The sequence below is a fragment of the Dromiciops gliroides genome, chromosome 3 (assembly GCF_019393635.1).
Source record: "Dromiciops gliroides isolate mDroGli1 chromosome 3, mDroGli1.pri, whole genome shotgun sequence".
NCBI lineage: Eukaryota > Metazoa > Chordata > Mammalia > Microbiotheria > Microbiotheriidae > Dromiciops > Dromiciops gliroides.
This window is the reverse complement of record NC_057863.1, coordinates 377824268-377840408: the sequence shown is the minus strand read 5'-3', so window position 1 is coordinate 377840408 and position 16141 is coordinate 377824268. Positions and strand designations below refer to the sequence as shown.

At 37.2% G+C, this 16141-nt stretch overlaps 1 protein-coding gene across 3 annotated transcripts in view; it reads left to right on the top strand.

The window, feature by feature from the left end:
- The window catches only part of RAB3GAP1 (RAB3 GTPase activating protein catalytic subunit 1), a 95762-nt gene extending 86461 nt beyond the window's left edge, over positions 1-9301 (top strand). For 2 of the 3 annotated variants that reach the window (XM_043992025.1, XM_043992027.1), the window contains 7 exons: positions 10-237; positions 863-959; positions 1051-1154; positions 3117-3232; positions 4387-4489; positions 7052-7072; positions 8052-9301. In XM_043992025.1, the coding sequence (XP_043847960.1) occupies positions 10-237; positions 863-959; positions 1051-1154; positions 3117-3232; positions 4387-4489; positions 7052-7072; positions 8052-8288 (906 nt within the window). In that variant the 3' untranslated portion in view covers positions 8289-9301. The remainder of the gene's footprint in view (positions 1-9; positions 238-862; positions 960-1050; positions 1155-3116; positions 3233-4386; positions 4490-7051; positions 7073-8051) is intronic. The other variant, XM_043992026.1, reaches the window with a different exon arrangement.
- The last annotated feature ends 6840 nt before the right edge of the window (positions 9302-16141 follow it).

Sequence of the window (16141 nt, the reverse complement as noted above, 5' to 3'; positions counted from 1 at the left end):
TCATTCTAGGCAGCCAATCCTGGCTGCGTCTTGGAGGATTTTGTGAGGTGGTATTCACCTCGGGATTATATTGAAGAGGAAGTGGTTGATGAAAAAGGTAATGTGATTCTCAAAGGAGAATTGAGTGCCCGAATGAAGATTCCTAGCAATATGTGGGTAGAGGCCTGGGAAACAGCTAAGCCAGTTCCAGCTCGACGGCAGAGGAGACTATTTGATGACACTCGCGAAGCAGAAAAGGTAATTGATGATAGCACCTATTTTTCCAGAATATTAAGATGTTTTTTGCAGTATTTGAATCTTAGCTCGAGAACTTGAGGAGCAAAATGTCAAATTCCAAACAACTTCTCCCCAAAGTAGCTTATTTAAGGATATGAAGGAGATTTTTTTTTTTATTTTTACTTTTGGAATGTAAGCATTAAAATTAACTGCAAACTGAGCAAATGATAAGGGATACATTTGGCAACAAATGCATACAATTAAGCCAAGGTGTACCTTTTCATTTATCTTCATGGCTGTATTCTAGTGTTGGAAGTCACTACTCATTGTCTCACAATTTATTCTCACTTAGTAAAAAAGAATGTTAGAGTTTTTTCATATATTTGTTTTCACCTTTTTACTATGGGGCCTATATACATGCCCCATTTGTAGGCTGGAAAATATTTTGGAATGTTCATACTTTTACATTTGTAATTAATTTTGGTTTACAGTCTTAGGTATTTGTGAAATGAGTTTAATATTTCTTTACTAAGAAATTTATTGTCTTGCATATTATGAACACAAATGGGGGAAGCTGGGTCAAACATGCCTGCACACTCCAACCATAGCAATAGTTAGTGTTATTCACTTTGCACATTTTCTTCAGGTGCTGCACTACTTGGCAGTCCAGAAACCTGCAGATCTTGCAAGGCATCTCTTACCTTGTGTGATCCATGCAGCTGTACTCAAAGTAAAGGAGGAAGGTAAGTCACTCATTTGATTGGTTAATTGTGCATTTTTCAAAATTAAGATATATTTTTGACTTATTTAACGAGTGGCATTTTTAAAAAACAGAAATTCTGGAAAACATTTCTTCAGTTAAGAAAATCATAAAGCAGATAATATCCCATTCCAGTAAAGTTTTACGATTCCCCAATCCAGAAGACAAGAAATTGGAGGTAAGTGCCCATGTAGTCATATTTCCTTGCCAAGTACCTTCTTTGCTTTATGGTAATTTTTTTAAAGTATTTTATCTGTAACTATGCCCAAAGGGCTATAGGACTGTTCATACCCTTTGACCCAGTGGTACCACTACTGGGTCAGCATCCCTAAGAGGAAAAAGCACCAACATGTACAAAAATATTTATAGCAGCTCTCTTTGAGGTGGCAAAGAATTGGAAATCAAGGGAATGCCCTTCAATTGGGGAATGGCTAAACAAGTTGTGGTATATGAATGTAATGGAATACTATTGCACTGTAAGAAACGATGAACAGGAGGAGTTCAGAGAAACCTGGAAGCACTTACATGAACTGATGCTGACTGAGAGGAGCAGAACTAGGAGAACATTGTACACAGTAACAGCAACATTGTGTGATGAAGAATAGTGATAGACTTGGCTATTCTTAGCAGTGCAACGATCCAAAACACTTTCAAAGAACTCATGATAGAAAATGTTCTCAACATCCAGAAAAAAGAACTATGGATTATGAATGCAGATTGAACCATACTGTCTCTCCTATTGGACCATTTTTGGGGTTTTTTTCCTTCTTTTTTGAAGTTTTTCCCTTGTGCTCTGATTCTTCTTTCACAATATGACTAATGCAGAAATATGTTTAATGTGATTGTACATATATAAACAATATCACATTGCTTTCTATCTTGGGTAAGAGGGAGGGAAGAAAGGGTGGGAGGAAAATTTGGAACTAAAAATCCTATGAAAACAAATGTTGAAAACTATCCTTACATGTAACTAGAAAATAATAAAATACTTTTTTCTTTTTTTTAAGTATTTTAGGGGGCAGCTAGGTGGCACAGTGGATAGAGCACCAGCCCTGGAATCAGGAGTACCTGAGTTCAAATCCGGCCTCAGACACTTAATACTTACTAGCTGTATGACCCTGGGCAAGTCACTGAACCCCAATTGCCTCACTAAAAAAACAAACAAACAAACAAACAAAAACAAAAAGTATTTTATTGTTCCCAATTACATGTAAAAGCAAATCTTAAGGTTCATTTAAAAAAATTTTTTTGAATTCCAAATTTTCTCTCTCCCTCCTTCACCTCCTCCCTGAGAGCTTAAGCAATTTGATATAGGTTATATATACAGTCATGTAGAACCTATTTCCATATTAGTTATGTTGTGAAAGAAGAAAAAGACACACACACACACACACACAGAGAAAGTGAAAATAATATATGCTTTGACCTGCATTCAGACTCCATCAGTTCTTTTTCTGGATATGAATAGCATTTTTCATCATGAATCCTTTGGGATTGCCTTGGATCATTGTATTGCTAAAAATATCTGTTATTAACAATTGTTCATCATACAATGTTGCTTGTACTTTGTACAATGTTTTCCTGGTTCTGCTCACTCCACTTTGAATCAGTCCTGCTTATCATTTTTTATAGCACTATAGTGCTATTACATTCATATACCACAACATATTTAGCCATTCTTTAATTGATGGACATCTCAATTTCCAATTCTCTACCACCAAAAAAAGAGCTGCTATAAATATTTTTTGTCTTTCCCCTCCCACTGCTCCCCTGTTTTTAAATTTCTTTGTGATACGGATCTAGTGGTGGTATTGCTGGATCAAAGGGTATGCACAATTTGATTGTTCTTTAGGCATAGTTACAAATTGTTCTCTAGAATGGTTGGATCTGTTCACAATATAGTCATTTTTATTTTATTTTATTTTTTTGGCGAGGCAATGGGGGTTAAGTGACTTGCCCAGGGTCACACAGCTAGTAAGTGTCAAGTGTCTGAGACCAGGTTTAAACTCAGGTCCTCCTGAATCCAGGGCTGGTGCTTTATCCACTGTGCCACCTAGCTGCCCCGAATATATTAATTTTTAAAGGAGGTTTTGCTTCTTGTTTTGTTCCTATGTATACATTTCTTCTTTCCAATGTACAGGAAATCATCCATCAGATTACTAACGTGGAAGCTACTATTGCCAGAGCACGTTCATTGAAAGCCAAGTTTGGAACTGAGAAATGTGAACAAGATGAGGAAAGGGAAGATCTAGAAAGGTAAGGACTATGTGGACTTGTCTGTATTATATATGAGTGCTGATGGTGAAAGCAACAAATCCTATTTCAGTGAACTCTCCCATGAATGGAGATATCATTTGATAGGATGAGAGATTTCTATATTTAGCTCTGCTGCTAACAAGCTTTGTGTCCTTGGGTCAATTACTGTGAGCATCACTTTTCTTATCTATATAATGAAGGAATTAGATTTGATAATTTCTAGGGTCCTTTCCATTTTTACTATTATGAGTCTGTGTCTATGAAATATTATTTGAAAATATTACAATATTAGCAGGCTATTATAGCCAAGAACTAGGAACTCCTTGTGACTACAGAGATTTTACTGAGGATTCCTTTGGGGCATAGTTTGGACCAACTGACCTGTTTGAAGGTCACCTCAAACTCAAATTCTGTGATTTTGAGCATTTGATAGAGCTTTACATGTGTTCCTGGCTCGAGTTTATATTAAGTCTTTTATTGAATGAAGTTCAGGAAACTACCTTGCCCTTGATACCTTCCTTGTCAGTAAAAAGAGTAGGTTCCTATCAAGCAATTCATCTCCAAGCAGCAGTATGTGAATTAGTGAACAGATGGTGCGTGTCTGGTGGTTTTGTGCCTCTGATGACTCTTCATTAGTTCCACCATACATTATCTGTGATATATTTTTGGGAGCACCATGACACATGCACATAATGGTGCAATTTACAATTGAGACTTTGCCCAATAAGAGATGTAAAAAACCCCACAAAACCACCCTCTCCTGAGAAAAAAGTGAGAACTGGAGAGATGAAGCTTTTCTATTCTAGACAAATAAAACTTAGTTATCATCTTAAAAATTGAACTAATATTTTAGTGTATAATTTTCCAAGCTGCTATTCTGAAAGAATATATTGAATATTTATCCTTGAACTTGAATAAAGCTAGTTTTTTTCAAGTTTTATGAGTTATCAAAAAAGCATTAAGATTATATAGATTGATTTCAATTTTAATTTAAAATGCCAGTCTCTACTGGTGACAAGATTTCTATTCTAGTTTTGGTGGATTTTGCTGTATCCATTTGAGGTCTTCTTGTCAAGAAAATTAATCTCGGAAGATTGACACAACTGTGAACTGAACTGTTTGCCTTCCATGCTTTCATGGTTTGTTTCATGCAGGTTTGTGAGTTGCCTCTTGGAGCAGCCTGAAGTGTCAGTCATTGGTGCAGGAAGAGGACATGCTGGGAGTATCATCCATAAGCTGTTTGTGAATGCTCAAAGGGTATGCAAGATTGTTTATTTACTGTGCTGTAGGCCTTTTCAAACCTCTAAATCGTTTATGGAAAAACATTTCTGCCTTCTGAATGACGTCAGCTATCTAGCAACTTATCTGTTTCTGAATCTGTGCATTAGCTGTGATTGGGTGCAAAGAGATTTCTGTAGCTGTGTGAGTGTGTGTGTGTGTGTGTGTGTGTGTGTGTGTGCGCGCGCGTGCGCACACGCACGCACAGAGCCACTAGCTCCTATAAAAACTTACTCCAGTTGCCTACTGTATTGGCCTACTTTGTAAAAATAAACATGTTTAGTACTTGGTGGATCATCATGGATAAAAAGGGCACAGACTCAGTATTACTAGAAGAAACTAACATTTAGTCCCTTGGTCACTAGACATTGCAGTCTAGACCATAATATAGTTTTCCCTACAACTTTTAAATTCTAATAAAGCTATCAACAAAAATTTTAGGAAATGAGTTAAATAGTAAATTTCAATATTAAACTTAGTCATCTGCTTCTTGGAAAGGAAAGAATGTTTAAGAATGGTAATGGGCTGTGTATAAATTGGTGGTATTTATGATTTACCATGTATATTATTTATTTTGTTTAAGAACAGAAAACAGTTTTCTAGTATGGTGGTCAGAGGGAAGCCAAATGGGTGGTACAGTAGATAGAAAGCTGTCCTCAGGTCAGGAAGACTTGGGTCCGAGAGCAGCATCTGACCCACATTTTGTATGGGACCTCAGACTAGTCACTTTACTTCTTAGCTCCCCAGGCAACTCTGCAAGATTGTAAGATGCAAAGGAATTGCCATTCTGCATTGGTAGAGGGAATTTGCTCACTGGGGCTCTCTACACCAATGAAATCACAGATCAGAGTCCCTTTCATTTCTCCCCTACCAAAGTAACCCAAAGGAAGCCAAATTTCAAAACTATAGCATTAAACATTAGAGAGTACCTCTTGATACTCTTAAAACTACTGAGCTTTAAATATGTTAATATTGAATTGATGATGATAATACTTGACATAGGTTTTCTCTCACTTTCTTTGTTGAGTGCTTGACAGAAAAGATATTTTTATATTTTAAACAGCTGCCATCCTCCCAGAGGTGACCCTTATATCAGGGCCAGTCTTTTGAGTCTTGGTGATACTTAGGAAAAAGGAGACTAAAATATGTGCCAAGTACATGTCACCTTCCTAGGAATGACCCTTGATAGCAAATGATACAACTTTGACTTTTCCCACAGTTAAATCAGAAGAAACCTTAATATTTTTATATTATTAAAATATTTTTTAAATTCTTTATTATCTATTTAATACCACATTTTTATTTTAAATATCCAAGATCATGTATAACTTGTTATTTAGAATGAAGTTAGCAAAAGTTGAAAAACATGATTACTTAGGGGTGAATTCCCTAAATTTCAAAATCTCAGAATAGAAATTGAGAGTTTCATGTATCCTTGTAAAGCAGGGTCCTAGAAAACAATAGCAGCTTATGTTTAATTTATCATTATTATTGTTATTTTGGCACACGGCCAATTTATGCTTAGCTAGACTTTTCTGAGCATGCTGACCAGAAGGACATGAGCGTTTTCTCTAGTTGTTTCCAGCGTTTGTTTTTTTCTCTTAAATATTTTGCAATATGTCCTCTTGCTGCTTTGAAAAACAGCATTTGCATTCTTAGGCATTTAAAAAATCCTATGGATTATGTTTTTTTGTGGAATCTTGTATGCATTGCATGATGTAAAGAGAAATTTTTAGTTTGTAGTGAATGCTCTGAGAATTATGAGTCAGAATCATAAGTATCGGGTTAGTACATTTTCAAATTTAGAGCTTAAGCTTATTCATACAACTATTTTTCTTTTAACAATTGATAAATAATTTGTGTTGCTTTAAAGTTGAATTTAGACTGTTACAACTCTTGAGTTTTTAAAAGTATCACTTAAGTGACCAGATTTCAGGAAGGGCTTTTACAGCTTCACTAACCTTTCTTATCCACACAGCAGTGTTTATGTATAATTTTACCCTTTTCCTAAAAATGGTAAAATTTAAATAAAGTTTGTCACATTGTTTCTTATTGAGAATAATAATTCTGGTATGTGTTCATGCATTCTGAAAATGAATCCCAACAACTTCCTTTTTCTTGAGTCTTGCTAAAGTTCTTTAACATTAAGTTAAAGTAGCTTTTAAAATTCAAGAGATGTGAATTTCCTGAGTCACAAATACTTAATTTCTCAGCTGTGCTCATCCAGTGCAAAAACTAGATCTTTTATTATCCAATTCTTAATTAGCCAACATTAATTCCTAACTTTCCCTACCCCTGTTGGGCTGTCAGATGCATGGAGTAAACATGAAATAGAATGTTTCTATTCTATTTGACACCCTTTGTATAAAGTGTATGTGTGTGTGGTGTACTCTTGTTTGTCCCAATATTCTTTTGACAGGAATATTCCTGAATACAGTGCATGCTGCCTCTGAAACAATCATGAAATTTCTCGTTTATCCCTTATAAACCATCTTGCTTGTTTCTCTTTCATCACTGTTTCTTTTCTCACCCTTTCTCAAGCTGACTGAATCTTCTGATGAGGTAACAAATAGCCTTTGTCCCTCATACTCTTCCTTTCCATTCCTCTAACTTCATATAGGTCATTAAGACTAATCACTTCTCTTTTTCTCTGAGTCCGGACCTGTGATGTCATTGGTGTGAGGAAATTCCCCCTACCAGTACAGATTGACAACTATTCTGTAATTTTGAGGCTTATAGAGTTTTGAGGGCAAAGGTACTGGGAGATTAAGGGACATTTGCCCAAGGTCACACAGCCAACTACTTCTTTAGAAGTCTCAAATATTTGCTTCTGGGTGTCCTGTTATATTGTGATTTTTGTCTCTCTTTTTTTAATTCAAAAGTCATTTTTCTTGTGGTGGTAGATTATTTTAAAGTACAGGAGACTTAAGTTCAAACTGGAAGAATATAACTAAATGCATAGCCCATGAAAGAAGCATATCCCCCTAACACTCAGAACTTTTATAGGGTTATACTTTAGTAGCTGCCATCACTCACTTATGGACCACATATGTGAAAGACCCCTACAAACAAATTAAATTCTCCCTGATGAGTTTGGACCTCAGAAAGAAGAGGCCTGGGCTTTGAAGGGACAGGGCTCAATTTCTGTCTATAGTAGTTTCCTTAGGGAATCCTCATATTGTCCAGGGGTATGGGGTAACAGACTTCCAGAGTTCATGGGAGAAGTGCTGTTAGAGTGGCTAGCCACACAGAAACTCAAGAAAGGTACAGTTCCATGACTCTTGCTCCTTCAGAGAACTGAACCTGCCCATCTCTTTACAGAATCTCCTTGTTTTCCTCTAATTTCTTTATACTCTTAGGCTCTTGCCATACTTCAAGCTTTTGTGTTGTGCTAGTCAGTAACCATAGCATAGCTGAATGCATCAATGAGTAATGTGAAACATTTCAGTGTCTACTATCATGTTGAATCATCTGCCCTTTTAAAAAATTCTGAGTCCAGCCTTTGATTCCCTTCTGAATTTCGCATCTGATTCTATTTAAGGCTGCAAGCGTGGCTCCAGTGGAGGAGGAACTGAAAAGGACAAGCTCTTCTGAAGAACGGAGGCAGAACTCAGGGTCAGACTTCCCAGCCCCTGCGGGCCGGGAACTTATTTTGCGTACCACCGTTCCCCGGCCTGCGCCCTACTCCAAAGCTCTTCCCCAGCGCATGTACAGTGTTCTCACCAAGGAGGACTTCAGACTTGCAGGAGCCTTTTCAGCTGATACCTCATTCTTCTGATTATTTTTTTAAAAGAATTATCTTATCGATGTCTTCAGAGGTAATGCTAAACTCTTCTTCTTTGAGAGGGAGGGAGATTGTGCCAGCAAGTGACAGACGGCGTGGAGAGGACACTGTTCTGTTGAATGATCAAGAATCACCTTTCAGGGAATTAAACCAGCATCTGAAAGATTCACCTGCATCAAGCTGTGGTTATGATGTATCCTGGTGGGAACAGAGGAGATGTCAAGAGGCAGCCAAGCATTTTAAATGCTTAAATGGATTGAGAGATTTCTGCCCAAAGAGACAGCCCTGATCTAGCTTATTTAAAGAACTGAGGTAGCCAGGTTCAGTTCAGGAGCTCAAACTGGAAAGGATAGAGTACACATTCTGTTCCTTTTCATGACTGTTCTTACAAGAACAAGCTTTACCCCCCATGCTCAGCATAAATGTAAACACTAGATAATTGTATTTATTACTATCAAGTATCAAAAATAGGGAATTTACTCAGATTTCCGAATATCTTGGTTGTTTTCATTCCAAAAAATCTTCATGGATATTTTAAAACTGCTTAATCTCTTGTTCATACAATCATTCAGTGGAAATCTTGATTACATTAGTTAACTCTTGCTGTGATGTTTTGTTGGGGTGGTGTTTTTTTAACCTCAGCATTTCATGTAGTTGCTCTATTTTTCCGTAGAACTTTGCCCTAAATGGATGCTTTCTGGTAACTATATCTTAAACTCCATTGCAAATAGCTTTAAATGTAGCCTCCAACTTTTTGATACTGTACTAATGTACTAAAATGTGATCCAGGCCAAAACTTTGTGTAAAATACCTACTTGTAGTTGTGTCTTCACTGCCCCTTGCTGTACTGTGTGCCCTTGTTTTCTCATTGCTGTCTTGGCAGTATATTTCATGGAGCAAGGATAGAACACATGCTGTGAATGTAACCTGGTATATGGAAAAGATCATGCAGTCAGTAAAATTTGAATGTATATGCTTAAGTCATGAATAAAATTATTTTAAAGCAATATTTTGGGGGGGTCTGTTGGGATAAAGTGAAACTGTATGGGATATGCGATGCTCGGACATCTTTCTTGTATTTCAGAATATTATGCTGCATGTACCTTCAATTTATTTGTGGCCCTAAAATTGCAAAGTCTCCAAATTCATAATGTAATCCTTTATAGCAAACATATGAAACTTCAAATGTATCTTTAAGAATAGCAATTCAGCTTAAATTAATAGAATTATTTAAGATATAGAGGGTATTTTTGGTATTTTTTGCTTTTCATTTGAAACAAAGGCAGAATACATCACTGACATCCGCAAAGGCTAAATCTACATTTCATCATCACCTTTATTCAGTGTGCGAAGGCTCTTCAGTATTTTTAGTATATCTCTCACTCAGTTTTTATTTAAGTAGAGGGGCCTATAAAGTAATAAGTAAATCAAAATTGTAAGCCATTTTCCTGAGCTTGGTCAGTTTTCTTTTCACAAAGTAATATGAGCTGAAGACTTCAGAGATGGTTGCTATTCTTTTTCTTTTTTTAAAAATTATTTCAAACATTTTTTTCTTTTTTAAATATTGAGTTTCAAATTCTCTCCTGCTCACACCCACTGAGAAGGCAAACAAAATTTACATCAATTATACATGGGAAATCATGTAAGATATATTTCCATATTAGCCATATTTCCCCCCAAGCAAGAAAAATAAAGAAAGGAAAAAATATACTTTAATTTTCACTGAGTTAATCAGTTCTCTCTCTGGAGGTGAATAGTGTTTATTCATAATGGGTCCTTTGGAATTATCTTGAATCATTTTATTGAACAGAGTAGCCAAGTCTTTCCCTGTTGATTGTCATTACAAAATAATTGTTACTGTGCACAGTGATCTCCCTGTTCTTCCCACTTACTTCACTTTATATCAATTCACATAGGTTTTAGAGGACTGCTATTCTTAACTTTTTTCTTTTTTAACCTATTTTATATGTACAAAAATTTCAATTTGACACAGTTGATTATAAGGAATGCCAATTTTCCATCTTCTACATACCCCATTGCTAAAGGTAGAAAGATTCTTTGTCTTCCAAGAACTACTGGTAATATCCCAGCAGTACCTCATATTTACATAATAACTCCACTTTACATAGCACTCTCAAATTTACCAATCCGTTTTCTCATAATAGTCCTGTGTGCTAGTAAATCTCTGTAATCAAGGCTCAAGAATTAAGGACCTTGCTTAAGTTTTCTCAGTTATTAAATGATAGAGCTTATCTTTAAGCCCCCATCTTCTGCTTACTAACTCAGTGCTTTCCCCAAAGCTGGAGGATTATGTAGGGTTTTTGGCTTCATAACTTGAAAAGGATGGGGAAAAAAAAGTTGAGAGATGTAAAAGATGAACTGAAGAACTGGCTGAAAATGACAAAATTGAAGAATTTTATTTTTTTTCTAGTGGCATTTAACTACTCATCATTTCCTCTGAAGTCCCCAAAGGAAGATAAATGTAATGAATGTGAGAAATTCATGTTGAACAGTGAAGACAGTTAGATAATGAAATAACTAAGGGAAGTTGTGAAACTATGTTCCTTTGAAGTTTTTGAAAATCAGAAAGGAGACATCAGTTTGGGATGGGCAAAATGCTATCCTGCCTCAAGCTAGGGAGTAGACAAAATGATTAAAGGTTCTTTAAAACCCTTCAAATGATATTTTTTCTTATAAGCCATTGCCTGATCTTATCCTTTCCTTTCCAGCCTCAGTGCCTTTGTAAATCAGCCTCCCTAGTCCCCTTCTGTCCCAAGTCAACACACACAGACACACAATTTTTGCCTCTTGAAATCCTTGATAGGTTCATAGACATAGACATAGTTGGAAGGTACCTCAGAAGCCATCTAGATGAGTGGCTTCATTTTACAAATGAGAGAACTGAGGCTCAGGGAGTTTTAAATGAATTGTCTGAAGACACAGAGGTAGCCCATATTTTGAGCCCCCAAAAGTGCTCTCTGTCCCCATACCTCCTCTTGCCCTCTCATAGCTTTAAATCATCTCAAATCTCATATCACTATCTGATAGTTCTACGTCCTTACAACCTCTATATTCTCTCTCTATTTCTCATACCCATTATTAGGTTGTAGGGTTTTTTTGTGGTTTTTTTTTTTTATAAGCTGGTTGAAGGTAAGTACTGGGGCAGCTAGGTGGTACAGTGGATAGAGCACTGGCCCTGGAATCAGGAGTACCTGTGTTCAAATTCAGCCTCAGACACTTAACACTTAGCTGTGTAACCCTGGGCAAGTCACAACCCCAATTGCCCCACTTTAAAAAAAAAAAAGTTAAGTACGGTCTTATTTTATCTTTGTATGAGTCTACAATATACTGCACATAGTAGGTACTTGATAAACTTTCTTGAATTCAACCTCAACAGATAATTATTTGGCAAGGCTTGGTAAATCAGTTACTAAATAGGCTTAAGTCCGAATCATTGAACATTAAAAGCCAAAATAATTACTAGAGAGACTTGAAAAGTAGATGAATTGTTCTCCTGATTAGGACTTTGAGAGATGGAATTAAAGGCAGAGAAGTTTAACAGGATTTAGGAGTATGCCCTCCAAAGACTTAACTTTTCCCCCTTTTAAAAAAAAATTTCTTTTTAATTTCCCCTTTTTGATAGGCATTTTACTTAACTCTATTCTGCCTCAGTTTCATTATATTTGCAAATGTTCAGTAGGGAGGTATTTGACCCAATGCCAATTTTTGCAAAGCATATTGAAAAGTTACTGGATATTGGGAATAGTAACTAGACCTGTTCCTGTATACTTTCGCTTGGTTAAAATACATAAAAATCTTTTGAGTTTAGACTTTCTTTTAAAGCTCTTATTATTTATTTCCATGATTCATGTATACATATGTTCCCAGTGGGAATTACTAAGGATGGGAGGAAGAAGAAAATGGAAGCAAATTGAGCACTTGGCGGGAAAATACTGATACTGATGCTATTGCTAGTATTCATAATACCAATCAACAGTACTGCTAGGTACCTAAAGAAGAACAGATGGGTTAAAGAGCTAACCTGTGAAAAAATGTTGAGCCTAAACCAAAGCCAAGCCCAGAGCCCCTTTGCATTCTGTTCATTGTCAGCAAGTAGCCATATGCATCACTTTTCCTCCCCTACAGATGCTCTGAGTGCTGTTCTTAAGTTGTCTTTCTGACAAAGGATTTTAGGAATGGGTCTGAAATGTCTGTTGTTTTTGTTTGTTTTAAACTCTTTGGACTCTCCTTTGAACTGGAAGATTTCAGAGTCTCTTAGATTAGTTTTTGGAAATAAGAAGTGCCAGAATTTCTCCAGCTCTTGACTCACTGTCAGCTTGGGAGTGTGAATTTGACTGAATCCGGAAATGTCAAAATAATGCTCCTTTACATTAGCATCACTCTCTTGCCAAAAGTGTAGCTCTTAGGCAACTTGTCATTGCTTCACCAGGTACTCATAGACAAAGCTTCTAAAAGAAAGCCTCACCAATCCCCAGAAAGGTTTCCTGGCAGCAGCTTCTTAGTGTAAAGAGTAAACTGAAGAAGAAGGTTGCTTTAGGGTCACCCTTACAACAATGCTCACTGAGAGAGACCCAGCAACAGAGCAGGCCAGCGAGCAAGGCCTTCACCTCTTCCCTGCCCAGCACAGCCAGCATCAACAAAGCGGGGACTAGGGGGCAGGTGGTGAGTTGGCAGCTGAGAACAGTTTTATGAAATTTGCCCAAACTGACTCTTCCTTTTTCATGTTATCCTTGTATCCCCAGCAGCTAGCACAATGCCCCGCCCATAGTAAGTACTCATTTAAATGGATCGAAATGGATACCCAAATGCCATCTTAGAGCATTCTTCCCCTTTCTTAGTTCTTTACTTGGGGCAACTAGGTGGCTCAGTGGATACAGCGCTAGCCCTGAAGTTGGGAGAACCTGAGTTCAAATTTGACCTCAGACACTTACCAGCTCTGTGACCCTGGGCAAGTCACTTAAGCCCAATTGCCTTAAATATCCAGGGCCATCTCCAGTTGTCCTGATAATATATCTTGCCACTGGACCCAAATGGCACTGGAGGAGAAAGTGAGGCTGGTGATTTTCACAGGCCTTCACTTAAATCCAATCCATTGCAAGTTATGACATCTATCATGGTTTTCTTAGAGAACAAAGGACAAACAACTTGGGCATATATTTGCAAAATTGTCCCCTCAGTCAATTCAGAAAAAAAGGTTTCTGCACAAAAACTTGACCTAGAGATAATTTATTAAGCTTGTACATTTTTTTATTTAGTCATATCCCAGAATAAGATGATGATTAAAAAAAAAAACAACTCCTATGGTTTAGCTAAGGTGATTTTAGCCCTAATTCTAAGCACCTAATTAAAAAGGTGTTATTTTTTATAAGAAAAAAACAACCTACCTCTTCTCAGCATTCAAATGCTCCTTCAGCAAGTCATCAAGCATTTAATGGGTGGCCACCGGGAATGAGCCACTGGACGTGGCCATGGGAGTAGGGGAAGATATGATAACAGAGAAGAGGTTTACTGTTGGTACACTGATGACCTGTCATTCATTAAAAGCAGTTTTCTTTGATCTCTTATCCCTAACTTTTGTTAGCACTCACATGAGTACTGATTGTTTTTTGTTTTGTTTTTGTTTTGCAGGGCAGTGGGGGTTAAGTGACTTGCCCAGGGTCACACAGCTAGTAAGTGTTAAGTGTCTGCGGCTGGGTTTGAACTCAGGTCCTCCTGACTCCAGGGCCGGTGCTCTATCCACTGCGCCACCTAGCTGCCCCGGTACTGATTGTTTTTTAATAACTAGTTCCCCAGAAACAAAATCTATAGGAGAATAAAATGCTATGGTTGGACTAGACAGTCTCTGATAAACTCGAGGCAACCTAACAGGAGTAAGAATGCAGGCTATGGTGTGAGAGCACGTCAGTTTGACCCTTACCGGGGGCAAGACATTTTACTTCTCTGTGTCTTAGTAATTACTTCTAAGATTCCTTTCTGTGATAAAACTGTTATCCAATGTCCTTTGGTGTGCAAAGTAAGGATGTTAAGAGAAATAGAATCCCACCTCTCCTCCCATTCTCTCCAGCACTACAGCTTTTGAACTTCTAATCATAAGCATTTATATAAGTTTGCAAAGTACGAATATTTCATTTTATCTGCACAACAACTGAGACATAAGCACTATTATTATCTAATAGATATGAAAACAGACAAATCAAGTGACTTGTCCAGGGTCACACAGCTAGCAAGAGTCTGAGGCTGGATCTGAAAACTCAGGTCTTCTGGATTCCAGGTCTAGCACTTCATCCACTGTGCCACTTGGCTGCCTCTAAGAGACTGTAACAACTCACATTTAAGAAGAATCTTAAGATCTGCACAATATTTTTTCTCAAGATCAGTCCTATACCTGGCTTTCAACAGCTTTTTTTTTTTCTTCCCATCAGTGAGTACAGCTGTGTTTACTGAGATCTCACAGAAGTCATGCCAAATTGCTGGTAAAGTTCTTGCTGTGAACAAGTAATGATCAACCGTAAGGGTAATAAATATCTGCTTTTCTAATGCCAACTGGCTGTCAGGGATGAGCTCACAAGAGTCACAAGGTAATGTAAAGGTAAGGGTAGAGCCACAAATGGGTTGGAGGGGAAGACTATCAAGAAGGCAAAAACAATTTTTTAAAAACACCCCAAATCTCGTATTGGGTTATTGAGCTTGGTTAAGGAGATGGGAGGACAGAAATAAGTTTTTAAAGCATTACTTTACAGAGACTGCCCAATTCAGGCTCCACATCTCTGTATGATTCTGTTCTGCTCTATCTCCATTTAAACTATAGAAGTGATTTGGGGGCAGTTAGAAAGAACTTACCTAAGGATAGAATTGAGAAGGGAGGCCTTTGAAGTGGGCGTTTTGGGGAGGAGGGGAACATAGCATTATTCCTGAGCTCAGAAAAAGCCATCAGAAAAGCTGCAGTCTTTGCTAACACTTCTTTTTTATGTACAGCCTCATTGCTTCCCCGATGTGTAACCTGAAATCCTCCCCTAGGCCAACAACCATGGTGTAATAATCCTTCCCTTCATTTCCAATCATGGGAAATAGAGAACTTAGTACTCAAATAAGCCTCTGAGATATTACTCAGGGAGATTAAAGAAACTCCTTTCTTGATAAGCATAATAAGAATACAGTAATTATATGTTAGGAATTGTACCATCTTGGGAAAGATGCTAATGAAATTGCTTCCAACTTTAGGATTCTACATGATAAAGGAAATCCAAGGCTAGAAACTGCTTTTTCTTTGTAGTTTCTCATTGATAGACCCAAAAGGGGAATGGGAAGCAGTCTTCCAGCAGCTAAATTTACACCTTGGTCTTAATTAAAAAAAACAAAAACAAAATAGCAAAGACCACTTTTGTTCCCCTAGAATCACGGGTAGTATGTGGAATGTTTGCTTAAAAAAAAAAGACATATCAACAAACATGAATAGTCCCATTTACAAAGAATAGGGAAAAAAAAAGATTGTCTCTGAAACTGTGAAACTCTATACCAGTGGTGTCACACTCACATAGAAATGGTAGCCACTAAACCATACATAAGGATCCCTGTGGGCCTCAAATTTAAACTTACTTAGAAAACTGAGTGTGTGTGAGTGTGTGTGTGAGAATTTAAATACATTAACATATTAAAATCAGATAGGAGCTACATTTCAATCTGTCTTGGCCACATTTGGGAGCTGATGCATGTTTAATACCTCTGCTCTATTACATATGGATCAGGTCTTTAAAAAGTATTAAATTTAAGATGGCAGTAGGACATTGCCCTGCATGTTTGTGTCCCCACCTGAATTTCCTTCTGTT